Source organism: Phaethon aethereus (genome assembly GCF_964289735.1).
Source record: "Phaethon aethereus genome assembly, chromosome: 6".
Lineage (NCBI taxonomy): Eukaryota > Metazoa > Chordata > Aves > Phaethontiformes > Phaethontidae > Phaethon > Phaethon aethereus.
In genome coordinates, this window is record NC_138580.1 from 12,878,889 (window position 1) to 12,892,169 (window position 13,281).

A 13,281-nucleotide genomic window follows, 5' to 3' on the forward strand; every position below is an offset into this window, starting at 1 on the left:
TTATCTTGCAGTTCACCTCCCTTTACCAGATACCCCAAACACCTCAGATCCTAACACAGGTCTCAGCAGCAGGAGGTTCTGACTGCTAACTACCTTGCCCCCGCTGTGCACACTGAGCTACCTATTCCTCATTTTTCTAACAGTAAACCCACAAGGGCATCTCTGCTAATTACATAAGGATTTAGTTACTTTAAGAAGTGAAAGGTTTTTCTTAAAAACCCAAGTACACTATCAGCTGGATCAGCAACATCTATGAAATTGCTGATTACTTCAGAAGAATCCTTTTACAGTTCTTCAGAGCTGTGTCCATCATTCCCCAAAATGTCATACATATATTAAAATGTCTACCGGGTGCCTGGAAAGAAGATCCGAGTTTTATTGCCATAAGCTTGCTGAATAGTGTGAAAAAAATCCTGTAATCTCCCTTTTCTCCAGTGTGTCCACCTGTCTGTAAAATGGGTATGATACCCTACATAACCGTGTTGCTTTGCTGCTCGCTCTTTGTAATGTACTGGGAGACCTCTGACAAACGCTGCTGAGAGAGAGAAAGGTCACTGCCTCAACAGAAGAAAACAGGGAGAAGCAGTGGTATAGAGGGAGAAATACAGAAAATATTCAGGCAGTTGTGAGCAGCAGAACATGTAAACATTCAGCTGAGTTCTTTGACCACTGCCCAGCTCTGATGCACCATCCAACCTGCAAATCGTTAGCAGCTGGTTTCGCAGGGACAGTTAAATTAAGAAAGACTGGAGCTCCTAGAGAGAGGAAGCTTCAAAACCCCCTCTTCCACCCACACTGGAATCACACATCACTGCCCACGGGATGCTGCTTCCTTCTCCCCAGTAGGCAGGGCAACAAGGAAAGGCGGAAACGCTCATCACAAAACAGCAACTGAAAGATTAAATGGTATGGTTCCTGTTGTGCTATGACTGCCTCTGAGGCCACACGCCCTGGGGCTCCACAGGTGCTTTCCAGCTGATCCAACCTGTAAGGAGGAGTCACAGCCCTAGTTCCTGGTTGCACCACTTCACGGAGGACAGGAAAGATATGTCATGCATTGTTCAAACCACCCAAATTTAGGCAACTAACAAGTCTCCCTTGCCCTACCACCCACTAAGAAGGACAAAAATTCACCAGATGCATTTCCTCACTAAGCACAGAAGGAGCTTCAGGCACTTGCTGATTAGGCTGGGTATCTAACATCATCCTTCCTACTGCCAGGCAAGATTTCTACTGCAGGAGATGGGAAGATACAGAGTCCTCTCCCCACCTCAGGCGAATCCTGCATGATGACCCCAAGTGCAGGCTGAGTGGATGATTCAAGCCAGGGCACGCTTCCAAGCCAGACCCCCACCAGCTACCCCACAACAACTCTGGCTGTAGAACGCAGGTCTAGAGCGAGCGTGCTTTGGAACAGCCACTCTGACAGACTTGGGTTCATGTAGCATCTCACACAGGCTTTTCTCCATCCCAGGCCAAACGTCTGAACAACCAGAAAGGGGAAGCAAATGTAATGATGTCAGCCTGGCGGGGTGTCATGAAGCCTCCACAAGACCAACGATGGTGCAGAGCCTGTATTTGCCGGAGGAGGAAGACAAATGGGAATGGGGCATCAGAGCTGGACAGAAGTCATTTCTGGAAGCCAAGTAACCACAGGGCTGCAGTCTCACGTGAAGATACTCCCAGTGCTTCACCAGGGCCTCGCAGAGGAAGGCTGCATGCTTTCAGCCTGCTTACTGTGCTTTTAGTCCACCGTTTCCACAGTCATCAAGAACTACACATATGTTTCACATTTCATGTCTTCCTCCTTCCACTGCCCTCACAGAACGTTGCTTTCTGTTGCTTTGTGTCAAGGTTTTCAGGAGAAGGAAGGTCATTTTATCCCTGCTACACTCAGGGCACATCCATAGGAACTAGTGTTCCATAATCCAGTAAAAGATAAGGCCACTCAGTTTATAAACACACAACCTAAAAACCTCAGAGCACTCCTTATCAAAATGCAGTATCAGCTAATTCACTGCCTTTAACAGCAACTGTAATCAAAACAAGAAAATCCCTATTTGTTACCAGCCTGCAAGTTAACTCGCAATTTACATTACAGTTCAACATCGGTTCAATCTTTTTAATAATATACAGTTTTCCTGGATTTGTGGTTGACAAACACATACACACACAAAAAAACCTTTAGGTCATTCTGACAGCTGTTTATGAAGATTAAACCACTCCCTTTCATGCCTTCAGCATAAAAAAGTACCAACATCTGTTTTTAATCCACAAATATCTCCCCCATATCTGGCAAAACCAAAAGAATAATAATCAAATATTTAAATTTACCTTCAATGTGACCGCTCTGTTATATTCAGTATGAAATGCACCATCCCTGTTGAACAAGGAGTGAGGAATAGTGTTAACTTACAGTAATGTTGCTGGAAACCATGCAGCTGCTCTCTCTCACTTCTCACTAACCAGAATAACATTATCATGCCGAAGCCACAGAACTAGGTAAAATTTACAGTTTAGTAATTGGGGGGGGGGGGGGGGAGTAAGGAAAAAGGGAGGGTGCAAAACAGAGTGTAGAGCAAACAGGTTTCTAGTAAATAATTTCCTCCTTGATACTTTAACAAGAATAGTTACTAAGGCATGATCTTTGGAGATGGAGATGCAGCTGCTTGGTGTCTCTTACACTTAACAATACTCCCACTCCTATTATTACCAGGAAAAGAATCTCTTGCTGTCTCACAACACTTGCTTTTCTCTACTGACTTTACAAAGTACTATCTCAAGTCATGAAAGCAAGAACAGAGAGGTGAAGCAACTTGCCCAAGGCACATGCCAGTAGGCATGTGACAGAGAAAGTAAGAAAGCTCAGATTTCAGGCATCAGCCCTGTACATTGAGTCGTTTTCATCCATTGGGCATCTCTCCCAGGCCCTGCTCGTGCTTTTAGTGTACTCTATTCAACAGCAGAATAAATTTATCTCAACTTCTGTCACAACACATGCTTGCAAACTGAATAAACAGCAATCAATTTCACATGTCAAAGGATAAAAAATAAGAAGTTTTAATGCTGCAGCATTATGGAGCTGCAAGGAGAACAAATGATCCTAACAGGGGCATCAACAGTTAGGAACTACAAATCCCAGACCAACACTCACTTATAATGGAGTAATTCCACTCCTTTCTCCTTTGAATTAGGATCTACTTTCATCTTCTTGCATAATTTTCGGCTTTCAGTATCACTGCAAAAAACACATATTGGAAGAAAAATGGTTACAAGAAAGGAAATCAAATGCATTCAGTTCTGAAAACTCATTGCCGTGCTTCCTCATCAGTTGCAACTAACAGTAATTTGGAAGCTGTTCAGCTAAGTTTGTAGGACAAGCATTGTGGAAAGCTGCATTAGCCAATTTAATTTCTCCATTTGCTTGGTCAGGACACAGTGAACTGTGTTAAAACCACATTCCAGAGCCAGGCCTGAACCAGTGGCAAAGGAGACCATTCTAGCATGTCCGAGTACCTCAGCAGACCTTCTGTCCATGGGATTAACATAAAATTTAGGAAGTCAAGTTTTCAAGAAGACTGTCCTACTGTTAGGGCGATGGTCAAAGAGCACTGTTTGTAAAAAGATTCAAAAAGAAAGAGCAGGTCAGCTTTTATATGCAGCAGAAGATAACTCAAAACCAAAAAGAATCATCTTCAAGCCCAGATGACAAGTGGCTAGCCTTAAAAAGGGTCTGCAGAAAACAAAAACCAATTCAAACTCTGGAGCCTCAAGCCCAGCAATCCCATCCAACTCTAGGGGATGTGTCCTGGAGCCACACCTGGCAAGTGGAGGTAAGGACCATCTGCCACAGCTCCTGAAGAATTAGAATTAGGCAGGTAACAGCAGACCTGCTGGAGGTGGCTTTCAAACTGAACAAGAGTGAATCGCTTCCAGCACCAGATCACGCTGAGCTGAAGAAGAGAGAAGGGTCATGGGAGAAAACTGCACATACATTCACTTAGGTAGGCAGGTGAAGGGTCTTCGTGGCCTAACTGCTGTCCTAAATAATGCAGAAGTGAAGCTATAAGGATACTTCAAGCTGAAGTGGATATGAAGTCTAAGACCTGGGGAGATGAGTGAAACAGCACAACTACAAAGAAAAGAGGATGATTCACATTGACAACATTATTCTTTGCATTGACAAACAGCAAGATTAAAAAGCTTGGAAACTTGTTCCCAGCAGAGGACAACTTGTACCTTTTACGCAGATAAATCAATTTAGAAAATGAAAACACTGAAAACCCATCAAGTTTAAACTGATTAGAGACACATTAGAGACACTGAAATGCAAGGGTTGCAAGAGCCCCACCAAATTAAGTGCTGCTGCCAGCACTGGTGCTAATTCTCCCAGTGTTCACTAGCTGCCTTTCTGCAAATGTGAGGAACAACAAACAGTTGTTGAACAAACAAGTTCAGTGTGCTGCAGATGAGAGCACGGCTTTGTGGAAACTTCCCAAATGCTTATTGTAGATGGAAATGAGGAGGGAGGGATGCTATGGACACATGCATCAAAATCAGAATATTATGTTGAAGACAGAAATGAGCATTTTAAGGAACTAACAAAGCATGCAACTACTTCACCAGGGAGCAGCACCTTTAATCCCAATTGAATAGAAGCATGTTTATCTGAAGAGTCTTACTGAATTCATGTCAGTTCTGTGTTTTCAGATGCTAGCCAAAGCTGGTCACTGTAATCTGTAAATGTTTTCTTTGCCTCTCCAGGAGTCTGAAGATTTGAGCCTGAGAAGACAGTTATTTTCCTGTTGTCTGCGGCATCTTTGTTTTCCCCAGACTGCAGTGGAAGGTAGAGCTAAAACATGTCATCTGTTCATTTAATAGAATTATAGTCTCTCACTTGTAACAAAACTAAATTACGAAACAAATAGCCTGGATTTGGATTTTGCCAAAAAGCTGGTTTGCCACGTGGAGTTTGTACAGAAAGTCTGCAGCAACATCAAACCTGGGGCCCAGAAACATCCTGTCTTCTCTCACCTGCAGTCCTCCAACAGTCCCATGGGCTAAACCTAAGTGACTCTGTCAGGGATTCTTAGGAGGCGGCACCAGTTTCAAATCATCCTCCCATTTTACCCCAGACAGATCTAGAGGCACGGAGCAGCCCTTGTGGCCCTGCTGGAGCTGGCTGCCAGACAGCTAACTAAAATCAGCCCACACCACAGTCAACATTTGTAAATGCTCTTCTAGACACTCCCAAATGTCCCCAGGATACACATATATTTCCAGCCATCTCAGCCTTGCCAAGACAAATGTTAGGTGGTTGAGATGAACAAGTGTAATGCTGAAACCTACCTCCAGCAACAGGGTCCATCAAACCCCAAGATGTGCAGACAATTGTTCTGGCATCAGTAGAGGGCCAAAACGGGTATCAAGGCAATTCTGTTGCCAGTTCTGCCACCAGTTTGGTGCAACTTCAAACCACGTGGGGAAAAATAGAGTAGTTCTTCCTTGTGCATCATTTAGAGATCCAGATACCCATCTTAAAAAAGTTGTGCAAGGTTTATAGTTGAAAAAGCCTACAAAACATTACTAAGATGTACCTGTGAGCAAGCAGCTAAGCAACTCCTAACACTCCAACCCTTAACAATTCATTTTCTGTTTGCATGAGTTTTTATGAGAACAAAGAAAGAAGGAAACAGGATCTAAAGCTGCCCTGCTTTCAGGTTGGCTACATTTGTAGAGATTCACATAGCTGCTCGAATGCACATCCATTATTGCAGGAAAGAAAGCAGCAGTTTGCTCCAGTATGTCTCTTACCATTTAGTGGGCAGATTCTCTGCACCACTGCATTGAGAGTTTAGTCTGTTTATGCAAGCTATCTGCACTGATGCAAGGAATGAAGAGGAGCAAATTCCCAGAATAGGAAGTGTCTAAATACGTATCAGTAATTTTTTCATGCATCAGTGCAGATTTTTGCACATGACAGACCCATCAACTCAGATGCTGTACTAATGATTCTTTGGAAGAAGCCAAAAAGGAGATGTACCAAAATGGCAGAGATAGACCTGCTCTGCTTTTCCTTCTGCTTTCACTTACAGCCAGACAAAAATAACCTGCAAAGAGCAACCTGCTCTGACATCACTTGGTAATGACCATTATCCTTAATAAGAGTAAATATCAACACAGATGCAGTCTCTGCTCTGAGATTCCTCTCTTTTGGATCTCAGCCAGCAGCCTCTCTCTGAAGATGAGCTCCTCAACTCTCACATGGCAGAGGGTAATTAGGTCTCCAGTTCTTGCAATTTAATTATACCACTTGAAGAGGCAGTGTCAGAGTTTGTTAGAAAGACTAGAAGAAAAAAAAAGGAAGAAAAAAAAAAGGAAAAACAACAAAACCCTAAAACCTAAAAAGCCAGAAACCACCCCCAAAATCAACACTGTACCACCCAGGCCAAGACCCTCAAGATAAGGCACCAGGCTCAGGAAATACTGGTTTGAGGCTGAGGTCAGCAATGTGCCCCCAGCAGCCATCCTTGGCTGCCTCGTGCCATTTCTGCCCAGAGCAATTTGAACCCTTGCAGGTCCCTGCTGTGCTACTGCCGAAGGGACCCCTGCTTTGCCTGCAGGCAGTCCTACAAATCACACAGCTTTATCTCTGTGGAAAATCATCCAAAACATTAACCTATCTGCGATACCATAAAGGACCTAACCAGCAGCTGGCTACGTGGTAATAAGATCAAACCTTAAGTGAGCATGATGGCATGGCTTCCTTCCACTCCCATAGGCATGTTCCCCATGCTTCCCCTTCCCACAAAACCAAACCGGGGATCCAAAATGCTGTTTTGCAGGAGAAGCACATACAGCTTGTTAAAAAAAATGATAAACTGAAAGATCCAAGTTGACCTAACCAAGCAAGAAGTCTAAATAACAACAAAGACTGTGCATTGCAGAATACTTCACCCCTTTTCATCCACATCTCTATCTACTCTACTGGGAGACACTTCTGCCATTTGGGGTTACGATGGAGCTGGCAGGGAGCCCAGCTGGAGCGGTCCCTGTAAACCCCTGGGGTCCCCTGTCACTGTTAGCACGCGTGAATAATCACTTCGCACAGGCAGCCAGCTGTTACCGGGGAAGGAGGAGGGCGAGGGGCTTGCGAAGAAGATCTGACCTCCTTTGGCTCACCACCAGCAAAGCCAGCACCCGAAGGGGACGTGACAATGGGTGCTCCTCAACAGCAGCGCAGGATGCTCTGCCTGTGCAGGGCTGCCCACAGGCCTGGCAGCTGGTGGCCATAAGGACAGAAAAGTAGTGAGAGAGACTGATGGCAGTCCCCAGTGGCAGAAGCAACCCAGAGAAAGGTTTTTGCAGCAATGTGGCAAGGTAGTTTGGAGACAGAAAGAACAGAGGACAAAGCTAGACATGAGGGACGCAAAGTAAGATCCAGGAGTTTGGCTGCAGTAAGTCCACATAGGTTTAAGAAGTCTGAGCTGGATGGATCCCAAGTAAGAGATGGTGCCAGGAGGTGGCAGTCCAAAACACTCCCCTTGGGGCGAATTCAATACTGTCCTGGCAGGCAGCAAGGTAAGACCAAACATCCTCAGCACCAACTTCTCTCACGAGCACATATAAGCTCGTCCACAGCTCCCTAATTATTTCCCTTATCACGTAATGCTGCCTGTTGGCTTCTCATCAAGAAGGGAAAACAGCCCTACAACCACATCAGCCTCTGGGGAGAAAGGATCTGGGATGACTGTCAAATCCCCTCTGAGGAAATAACGAAAATGCCATCCAAAAAAAGTTCATGTCTCCAGTTGCCAATATAATAGCAGTGTGTGCACATGCTGTGTGGCCACACCACTTCAATGCCATGGCGCTGGCATCTACTAACACTTTCAACACAGACTGGACCCAGCCTTCTTTTTCATCCATACCTACAGTGTTTCCAGGCACAAGAGAAGTGATTAATAAAAACACTGACAGCCATCAATTTAAATAACCAGGTCAGTAAATCTGCCTGCACAAAAACTATCTCACTCCCCCATCAGCATATCATGTAACCACACGTGAACCACTATTTGTAAACAGATTTTCTCTCTTCTATTTGTACGTCTCTCCACCTGAAATGGGGCTCAAAAATCCACGTAAATTATGCTTTGGAAGTCCCTTATATCACAATTGTGCCTGTAGACCCCAACGTGATGGAGGCTGTGTTGTATCAGTGGCTGTAGAGACAAACACTGTCACTGTCCCAACAGCTGGAAGAGACGAGACTGAGGTAAGGAGGAGGAACAGGTTCTGAGAGCAGGGTGACATGGCAGAGCAGAAGCAGGGCTGCCTACAAAACAAGCCTCCCAACACTGAAAAAGCTTTGGAAGGTACCAAAGCTGTCATGTTACCAGCGTGCTCTCTCACTATTGTGAGAATTGTTGTTTACTTGCTTCCACTCTTTTACCTTATGGTGAAAACCACTGCACAGAGAACAACTCCAATTATACCTTCAGGGAAGTGCAACTGCAATTTCTGACCAGCCCTCAGAAGGAAATTATCAAACAGGGTTTCCCAGCCCAATGCGCAGCCTCTGCAATGCCCTCTGGCTACCTTCCAGAGAATACCCTCTCTAGACAACAGACTGATGAACATCCTGAGAAAGCATGGAGTTGAGATTCTGCCAAACAACTAATTGAGCTTGTGACCCAAAAAAGCAGCAAAAGGAGTGTCAACGCCAGAAATTTCCTCAAGCCACCTAAAAATAAAAACCACATTTGCACTTGCAAACCTAATCTGAAAGAGGAAGTCATTAACAGTCAGTTGTAGTTAGATGTGCTCCAACGAGGTTTTGAAATAAAAAATGCAATTCATTAGCCATTGTTGGGGACAACATGTGATTTCGACTATGCTCCTTCCAGTCATCAATCCCACCCTCCCAACAAGGACTTGTGTGACCCATTTGCACTACAGCAGCTTGTGTACTTTGCTGACCAAACAAAAACAGACCAAGCCCTGCAAAACTCTCCTCCCCTCAGGCTGCGGGCATTGCCTCTCCATCGTCCTCCCTTGTCCCTCCCAGCCTGGGGCTGTAGCTGCCACAACTACTGCGGCTGACAGTATGTCACATTTGTAAGACTCCTCATATTCTCTAATGATCCCAGACCTTTCTGTATCACTCCCTTGAGACAGATCTGAAATCAGAGAAGGAAAAAAAAAAAAAAAAAACAAACCACCACTTCTCAAACCATCAGCCTAGCTTGCAAGAGCACTTCTCCGAAGAGCTGTGCTAAGCAGCTGCTGGATGGTAATGGCTTACATCTACTCAAACAGAAAGCCCATACGCAGCGCTCTGCACACTCCTCAGTGGGGTTTAAGAACATGCAGGCACCAAAATAGGAAGAGGACCCAGAAGTAATCAGCACGTGAAGCTTAAAACACAAGATTTATCTTTGAAACCAGAGCGACATTTTGCCACCATTCTAGATTCCTGATGGAAATTATCTTACAAAAGAAGTAACAATAGCAACAGGTTTCCATAGCACAGAACAAACGAGCCGCTCAAACAATGCGGAAGATTAAAAGCTTGAATCTTTTAAGGGATGGGGGAGCATGAAAACTGAAACCAGAAAACATGCTGCTGTTAAGAATTAAAGATTAGGATTAGCAGACTGACAGGACAGAGTCTCATCTGAATTTAGGGCCTGATTTCTCCCCTAGAATGAAGCAAAAAGCCTCTCTGTGACCCACGAGGCAATTGCAGCCTTCTGCTCCAAACGTTGCCCTGGAACGTGCCAGGAATGCAAACAGAATAACCCATGTATTGCAGAGACCCAGCACCACTCGTCACCCAATACAAATGACTCTCTGTGCCCATTAGTCAATTAGAGAGACCAGGAATCTATAGGAATGAGATTAAAAAGAAGTATTTTCTGAAAATTAAAACCCATGAGATTAATTTTCACTGCAAGCAAGAGCAAGCCAAAGAGCAGAAAGAAACCCAAGACAAAAAAGTAACAAGTATTGTCAAGGAAGAACAATTAAGGGAAAAATTATAAGCTGCAGAAAGTCAAGAAGGTATAACGAATGGTACTTTCCATGGAAATATAAATTAGTAAGAGGCACTCTGCAGCCCACATACCTGCACAGAAATAATGTGAACACATTCACAGGGGCTACCAAAGGTTTTGCAGGAACTTCCAGAAATGCTGAACGCTCAAACTCTCTTTGCAAAGCAGCGGCTTTCCTCACCAGACCCATCCAGACCTCCTCTAACCCACACACCTTGGTGCAAGGGGACACTGTCCTAACCTGGGACACAAGACGACCACCACTCTATTTCGAGTTCACGCTAATCTTAAGATCCCCGTGAAGGCAGGTTTTGAGTGTATCACCCATGGGCACACAGATGCTGCAGCACATTGTACCGCTCCCTTGGCATCTGTTTTATGACCTTTACCTGTACTATGGGCCCGGAGAAGATGCTAGAGGATGTTTTATATGAAGTATTGAATGCAGGAAAATGGAGGTAGCTTCACATTAAATCTTAGCTCGCTCACTCTTCATTTTAGTCTGAAAAGCAGCAACATTGAACAGTCACAGTTAATAAGCAATTCTAGGCAAAACCCATGGAACACACATGGTTACGATGAAACTGAGACATGAGCCCAGGCTCACACATCCAAGCACTACAGAGGATTTTAGTTAAAATGCCCTGCATTTCTGAATAAATGCAGTACAGCAGGCTAAATGGGTTTACGATGGAAACTGAAAGCTTACTTAAAGGAATTTTTTTCAGACTGGCATAGCACTTCCTGCATGGTGACTCTTACAGTAAAATAAAAGGGCTTTAACGTGAATTAGGATTAACCTTGCAGACAGGTTATGATAGAGAGAGGAGGAAGGTATTGAAAATCTATGCTGCAAATGCACAGTTTGCCCCTATAAATTGCATCCACACAAGGACCACATGTCAGTATAACTACACTTGCAAAGTGTTGCTGATGGATACCTGGCTTACTTCCCCTGGACCAGCTGCAAACGGAGCCCCTGCTACTTCCCCCAGCCTAGCACCTAACATTAGGTGCCATCGCTCCTGAGCTGCCGCTGCCCTTCGTCTTCAAGGCAATTGTAGAAAAAGGCAGAAATCCCAGACACTGCAAATCTACTTGGATGGAAGAGGTCGCATCAGTGCAAGAACAGCACTGCTTTCTTCTTCCTTTTTTCTCTCCCCATTAGATCAGGTCATTTTTATTTGCAATTTCAAAGCTTTTCATCAGCTTTAAAATTCAACTACAAGGAAGGAAGATGACTAGCCTTACTCTCTTAAATAAATCCTACTTCTGATCGGCTTTATAGAAGTGAAGGTAGAAACTAAAGTGCAAAATGACATTTAATGCCATCTGTACCAGTAGCCTTATTTCTGAAATTCCTCCCTGCTATTTCAAGGCATTAAACAAATTCATTTATGATTGTGTGCATGGGTAAAGCCTTTGTGTACGAAAGCATTAGGAAATTATAAATTTGTGAAAGAAGATTTTATCTAAAGGGCAGATAAACACGGAAATGGAGGGAAATCCCAGAAAAGACTCATTAGATTTGGCACTCTCCTGAACCAGCACATGTTTAGATGCACAGCCTTGAAAGGGCTGCTTTACCAGTCAAATTATGGTTTTAACTTTATTCTAAGTGTCATGGGATTGCAACAACAAGTAATTACTAGGAATGAGGACTACAATAATGACACACAGGACACAGAAAAGGGACAACAATAACACACAAAAGCAGAAAAAGTGGGATTAAAACCAACCAAAAATTAGTCAGACATTTTAACCAGATGGCATTTCCTCTTCCTAGCAGTCTGATGCGCTAAAGCCAAGCACATGCGCTATGACAGCAGATGGAAATCACACAGCTTTGTTTATGTTTGGGACCTACAGTAAAGGGAACCATGCAAGTTTGAGCAGGGAATAATTACCCAGAGCCAAAGAAACGGGTGCTTTTTTGAAAATACTAGTTCACAATTGAGCAGGAGTTATAGTCAATAAAACAAAATGAAGACAATTCAGTACAAGAGAACTCATGAGTGTTCACTAAATCACATTCAGGATGGAAAGAGCTATTTTCAACCTCTCTTGCTACCTCCTCAAAGCTGCACCTGACCACAACACATTTTACAGCCTGCCAAACACATTTTCTTCTCTTCAGCAAAGCCATTTTATTTTCTTTCCACTTCACCCAGACTAGTTACACTCTTCCAAGTAACATCAGCCCTTGGCCACCCCATGATCTATCACAAAACCTGCTCAAGAAGGCTAGAGGATAACTTTATATTGATTGCTCTACTCTTCAAAACCAGACCTCGGGGCAGGACAAACTAGGACTGGAGCTTTGTCTGCTTTAGAGACAAGCAACAAAAATTTCATCTTCATTCAAGTAGTACTTTCATCTTACTGTGTCCCAGGCACATTACTTTGCATCTTTTACTTGCCACCATAAGGATTTGCCAGGGGTTTCTATGAGGGACTGTGGGACGCAGAGGCTCTGCAGCACACAGAGAGACCATCCATCCGCTGGTGCGGCACACACCAGCTCCACCACACCCCAACCTGCGATTACAGTCAGCAGCATCCAACCTCCGAGGTCGCACAAAAGGACAAGACGCTTTCTGTTCTGCAGACTTCTTAAGCTTTCAACCTATGAAACCCTTGCAATTTCAAAATTTCTATCAGCCTCCTACTAAAAATAATTCAATAATAGCCCTCTGCTTGCTTACATGCCCATCCCAATAGCATCTGAACACGTTAAATGAAGAGCACTCATTTGTGCTGCTGTAGCATTTCTCCTTTTGAAGTTCTCCAAACTCTTTATAAGCATTGACTAATGAATCAGGCAATATTTACACAGTTGCCTGTAAAACAGATACATCTTTTTTAACAGCACAAAGTAACAAGTGAATCATTCGCAGCACCAGAACAGAAGCTGGGACTCTCAGCTCCTATTAATGTAGAGTCTCCCCAAACATGAGTCTGAAACCACCTGCTCCTAAGACAACTGATCCGTCTCTGGGACACTCTGAAGATTTACCAATCTGCGGCATTGTGCTCTACCCCTGCTACCAGTTAGCCTCAACTCGGAAACAAAGCACCAGGTATAGCAGGAAGGAAATAAATAAATAAAAGGTAGCAGAAAGTGCTCTGGTCAAACCGACAGCAACAAAAAGTAGCCATCACACAGAAGATTGCATTTTACCAAGCATTATTAATTCAATATTCTGTCATCTCTCACACTGCTGTT

At 43.9% G+C, this 13,281-nt stretch overlaps 1 protein-coding gene across 1 annotated transcript in view; it reads right to left on the reverse strand.

Moving 5' to 3' along the window:
- Positions 1-13,281, reverse strand: part of PDIA5 (protein disulfide isomerase family A member 5) — a gene marked incomplete at its 3' end in the record, with an annotated part of 102,876 nt that overhangs the window by 70,520 nt on the left and 19,075 nt on the right. Inside the window, exons 4-5 of the mRNA XM_082001503.1 lie at positions 3,155-3,238; positions 2,335-2,380 (exon numbers count right to left, since the gene is read on the reverse strand). Of these exons, the coding sequence (XP_081857629.1) occupies positions 2,335-2,380; positions 3,155-3,238 (130 nt within the window). The remainder of the gene's footprint in view (positions 1-2,334; positions 2,381-3,154; positions 3,239-13,281) is intronic.